The sequence below is a fragment of the Austrofundulus limnaeus genome, unplaced genomic scaffold (assembly GCF_001266775.1).
Source record: "Austrofundulus limnaeus strain Quisiro unplaced genomic scaffold, Austrofundulus_limnaeus-1.0 Scaffold35, whole genome shotgun sequence".
Taxonomy (NCBI): Eukaryota; Metazoa; Chordata; class Actinopteri; order Cyprinodontiformes; family Rivulidae; genus Austrofundulus; species Austrofundulus limnaeus.
Window position 1 is genome coordinate 440,102 of NW_013952437.1, and position 4,986 is coordinate 445,087.

A 4,986-nucleotide genomic window follows, 5' to 3' on the forward strand; every position below is an offset into this window, starting at 1 on the left:
TTTTTTCACATTTTGTCTCTCATAGTTGAGGTCTACCTATGATGTCAATTACAGGCCTCTCTCATCTTTTRAAGTGGGAGAACTTGCACAATTGGTGACTGACTAAATACTTATTTTCCCCACTGTATCTATATCACAATTTTCTGTACATGTGAATAAAATGTTTTTAAGTAAAAACATTAACATATTGAGGCCAACGGCTCTGCTAACACAAAGATAAAATGGAAACAGACACTAGTTTGTCCACCAGGGAGCACTGACAAGTTTATTTTTCAATTGAAAACATCCTGATTAATACATATAATTGCTTTTTCAAGAACTAGTTTAAGGGCTTGTATGCTTTTCTTCAAAACAACGCAACATCCATCAGGTCTGAATGACAAGACAACACCTGAAGAARGGCTCGTATTAATCTGTAATGCCCACCATACGTCCTAAGTGCACTTGATTTTGCACTATGGCTGAGCCGGGACCCTGACCAACTCTGAAATGCATAATGCAAAAAAAGACCTTAAACTGGCCACCCACGCTAAATTTCAACCTGAAAACAATCTGCTGGGAGCCTGCGTTTGCTTTAGTTTCATATTTGAGCGATACTGCAACTCGACTGTTGTCGTTCAGTGTTTCCCAGTCAAGTGAAGTAATTTTTTTTACTATTCTTACAAAGTAATTTCACACACAAAACCCTTGTGTTTTCGCAAAATAGGTTTCCAGTCTTGTGATGTGCATGTTGTCATAATGCACATAAGATTGTTTGTTTACACATTTGAGGTTTAGTCTTAATGTGTGCATCAGTTAGTGGGAATAGTTAAAGGACTACAGGTCACAGTGTGCAGGTACTTCACCCTACTTGGCTGTGGACACATTCCTCAGATCAGCAGGCAGGACTTAAGCACTTAGCTGTAGTTGGCAATTATGACACAACAGGTCCCCTGGCTGACCTTTTCAGTTACATACATGTTAAAGGAGGCTTCCTTATGGCAATTTTCTTTTTTACTCATGTTAAAAGTACAAAAAAAGTATTTTCCATAACCTCAAAGTTGAATACTGACAACCTGACTACTTCTGCTTAAGACAAAACAGTAAAAGCATTACACCTTTAGTAAAAACAGGGAGAATAGTCTTTTGTGTGGGTTTGTCTGGGGGTAGGATTGGCCTAATTCTCCTTCTTGCCCCCACCTTGTYGGAGGCAGTCCTCATGCCCCCCGTTTACAGTAGGTTACATTTATTGCTTTTCTTTCCTCGCCTGGCTTGTAGTGCAGCCCTGGTGGCCATCTCGAACACTTCCCTCACACCATCCTTTGTTTTTGCGGAGCACTCCATGTATCCAAAGGCACCGATCCTGTTCGCCATGTCCCGCCCGTCCTCTGGTTTCACGGGTTCCTGAGGAAAACACAATAAGAGGCTTTAAGGAAACTGATGTTTGCTGTTGGCGCGTTGTGGCACGACCTAAAGTTTTTACCTGCTTCATCTTGGCTAGTTCTCTCCGAGTGTGGTCGTCATTACGCAAGTCCTTTTTATTCCCCACCAGGATGATGGGAACGTTAGGACAGAAATGTTTCACCTCAGGGGTCCACTTCTCAGGGATGTTTTCTGAGTAGAGGGGACAAAAATGTCAGCCGTTAAGAGCAGAAACACAGCTGCACCGACGTTACAAACAGCAAACATTACTGTGAAGAAATAATCTGTACCTATATCTATAATAGGTACAAATGTTCTGTGACACAACATTAAAGTAATTTCTTGCACCACAGGATTACTTCTTTAAAGGTCAGTTTTTACTTAACAAGTAGAACAAATAAAAATAAAAGAAGCAGGCAATTTAAATACATAATGACATCCCTAACTCAAATACYTAGGCTTACACAAAAAATAAGATGGTAATCGAAGGCCAAAAAAGCGGCCATTTTTTATGTTTAATATTAGCACTTCAAAGCTGTWCATCAGTATAGAACAACTATAGCTTTGAAAAATAAATGTAAGCATGAATTTTGTGTGAAATCACCAAATGAATGAATACTGTATAWTAGCCTCAGGCTGAAAAATGAATTCTGCAAGTCTTTAGATGTTCCAGTTCTCTGTTTTACATTCCTACAAAGTTATTTCAGTCAATTTTAATATTTCCAACTGAGAAATCAGAGGTTAAGTAACGTGCCATCAGTTCTGTCACAAGTCTTTGTACTTACCAAGACTGTCTGGGCTGTCGATGGAGAAGCACATAAGAATGACATCAGTGTCTGGATAGGAGAGAGGGCGGAGCCTGTCATAGTCTTCTTGACCCGCTGTATCCCACAGAGCTAATTCAACCTGCCAAAAGTTTAAAAGTTATCAGCTGAAGAGAAAAAAACTCATTGTCACAGTCTACTTAAGTGACTGTATGTATAGATCATATTTAATCTGGTCCATAAATAAATTGTTTACATTAAAAAAATACTATTTCACAGAGAACAACATTCAACCCTTCTTCTTTAGCCAAAACATGGGATCCTTTGCTTCAGCTTGATTTTGACAATGCACTAATTAAAATAATAATTAGGAAATTAATGTGCTTTTTAATATCAGATAAAAATAAACCTGGTCTTCTGTCTACTCTCTAAAATTACTATAGAATGATAATAGTAAGGGCGGCACGGTGGCTCAGTTGGTAGAGCTGATGCCTCTCAGCAAGAAGGTCACCGGTTCAAATCCTGGTCCGGGGACCTTTCTGGGCAGAGTTTGCATGTTCTCTCTGTGCATGCATGGGTTCTCTCCGGGTACTCCAGCTTCCTCCCACAGACCAAAAACATGACTGTCAGGTTAATTGATAACTCTAAATTGTCCCTAGGTGTGAGTGAGAGAGTGAATGGTTGTTTGTCTCGTRTGTCTCTACGTGTGGCCCTGTGATGGACTTGCGACCTGTCCAGGGTGTACCCTGCCCCTCGCACTGTGACTGCTGGATATGGGCACCAGTGACCCACGTGACCCTGAAAAGGAAGAAGCGTGTACAGAAGATGGATGGATGATAATAGTAAGTATTACACTTAACAAAGGTGTCTAATCCTGGTCCTTGAGGCRGACTATCTTGCATGTTTTAGGGGTTTCTCTGTTCCAACACACCTGATCTGAATAAACAGGTGATTGATAGGCTTCTGCAGAATTCGAAGAGGCAAGTCAACCTTTGAATCATGTGTGCTGGAGCAGGGAAACAAGAAAAACATGTGTGACAGCGTACTTCGAGGACCTGATTGAACAACCCTTCACTAAAAGAAGACTTTTAATGTAAAGGAATAAGTCACTGTACTGCGTACACACAGGAGTTTTAGTTGTGGAGAATAAGCATATATTCCAAACTAAGTATGCCTCAATCCTACAGTATTGGTTTGTTTGTTTGTTTATTTTCTTGTAAAGGGCACCACTTCCCTGATACAAGAAAACCTCATGTATTACACAGAATGAATTTTAGACAAAGCCAGACAGTGCAGGTTTATATGACTTGAATTTTATTTTCCTGACAGGGACATATAAAAACTAATATACATACTTGTTTATCCACTCTGTGAAAGTTCTTAGAAGAACCTACGCTTTACTAAATCCTCATATTCTCAGCAAACTTAACAGAATCCAAAACTTGAGAAGAGTATAGTAATTTCCACTAATRTTCTAATCTAAACGTACATTGAGAGAGAGCAGTGCAAGGAACACCATCAGCTGCAGGTGTAAACAAACACTACCTGTCATGACTGTGTATGAAAGGAAGAAAATATTTCATACCTGTTTGCCATCAACTTCAATGTCAGCAACGTAGTTCTCAAACACTGTAGGCACGTAGACTTCAGGGAACTGGTCCTTGCTGAACACGATGAGCAGACAGGTCTTCCCACAGGCTCCGTCTCCCACTATAACCAGCTTTTTCCTGATTGCTGCCATAGCTGCAGATGGGAGGGACAGAAGAGTAGCAGTTAGAATATTTATATAAAATCATTATGTGTTTAACAGGGCGGGTCATTTTTATTTGACTGAGGATTATGCAACTAACGCTGCGCCTGTGATAAACCATGATCAGCCCTCAGTCTTCAGCTGTGTTGACACAACCCCAAACCCGTCTAAAACCAACACCCGCAGCTAAATAATGACTGTCTGTGACAATGTCAACATCAGTGCTGCTAATAAAGAGCCCGTCAGCAACACAGAACTCATAAAACCGAGAACCTACATATTATCAGCTGATTGCGGATTAAATGTTTAGTCAATTGATTTGAGGTTCTTTTTTCCACGATGATACATTTCCGCTGCTCTGACCCACCCCGGATTCAAAGCTTGACTAATTATTCCATCTGACCCACTTCACCATAATTTACACCTTCAATATGTAGCTGCGAGTCTGAGCAGCTCTACACGACATCGATTAAAACTAGACAAGAAGGGTACTCTGTTTACAAAATACTTAATGCTAAACTACACAGGCTAACCAATGTTGTGGCCCCTATTGCTAACTTTTCAACTTAACTGTACAATTTTAGCGGAACTGAAAAAAAATACTAATCATATTTATACTATCACATATTGTTTTATTGAATTGTGTATGTTCCTTTTAAACGCTAAAGCAAACACAACCCATCGTTTTTACTTTATAATCACAAGACACCGGCAAAGCTAACTGGCTAGCCACAAGTAGCTTAGCAAAACGGAAGTCAAAGCGACTTTTATAGGTCCGCTAGCTAGGTGGCTAGCATGGGGGGGGGAAAAGATCGGAAGAAAATAAAAATTAACCACACATATAGCAGTACCGTTTTAATTCGCCCAGTATTCGATGGGAGGAAAATGTTTTTGCCATGTAAGTATGACATACTTACCAAATAATAGGTAAAAATCTCTTGAACTGAAATCAAAGTAGCGATTTGTGTGTTAGCCTCCTTTGTTGCTGCGCTGATGCTGGAGGATTACCAGGAGGGAAGTGAGGGGGCGGAGTCAGCGAAACGGACACAGTTAACCTACACAGCATAATAA

The 4,986-nt window shown here is 40.1% G+C and overlaps 1 protein-coding gene across 1 annotated transcript; it reads right to left on the reverse strand.

The window, feature by feature from the left end:
* Positions 1-238: 238 nt before the first annotated feature.
* On the reverse strand, positions 239-4,934 carry LOC106516174 (transforming protein RhoA). Its single transcript, XM_014006386.1, has 5 exons — positions 4,833-4,934; positions 3,751-3,908; positions 2,187-2,307; positions 1,463-1,593; positions 239-1,383 (listed from the first exon to the last, which is right to left on the reverse strand). Exons 2-5 carry the CDS (start codon positions 3,904-3,906, stop codon positions 1,210-1,212), a joined length of 582 nt encoding a protein of 193 aa, XP_013861840.1. The 5' UTR covers positions 3,907-3,908; positions 4,833-4,934; the 3' UTR covers positions 239-1,209.
* Between the last annotated feature and the right edge of the window lie 52 nt (positions 4,935-4,986).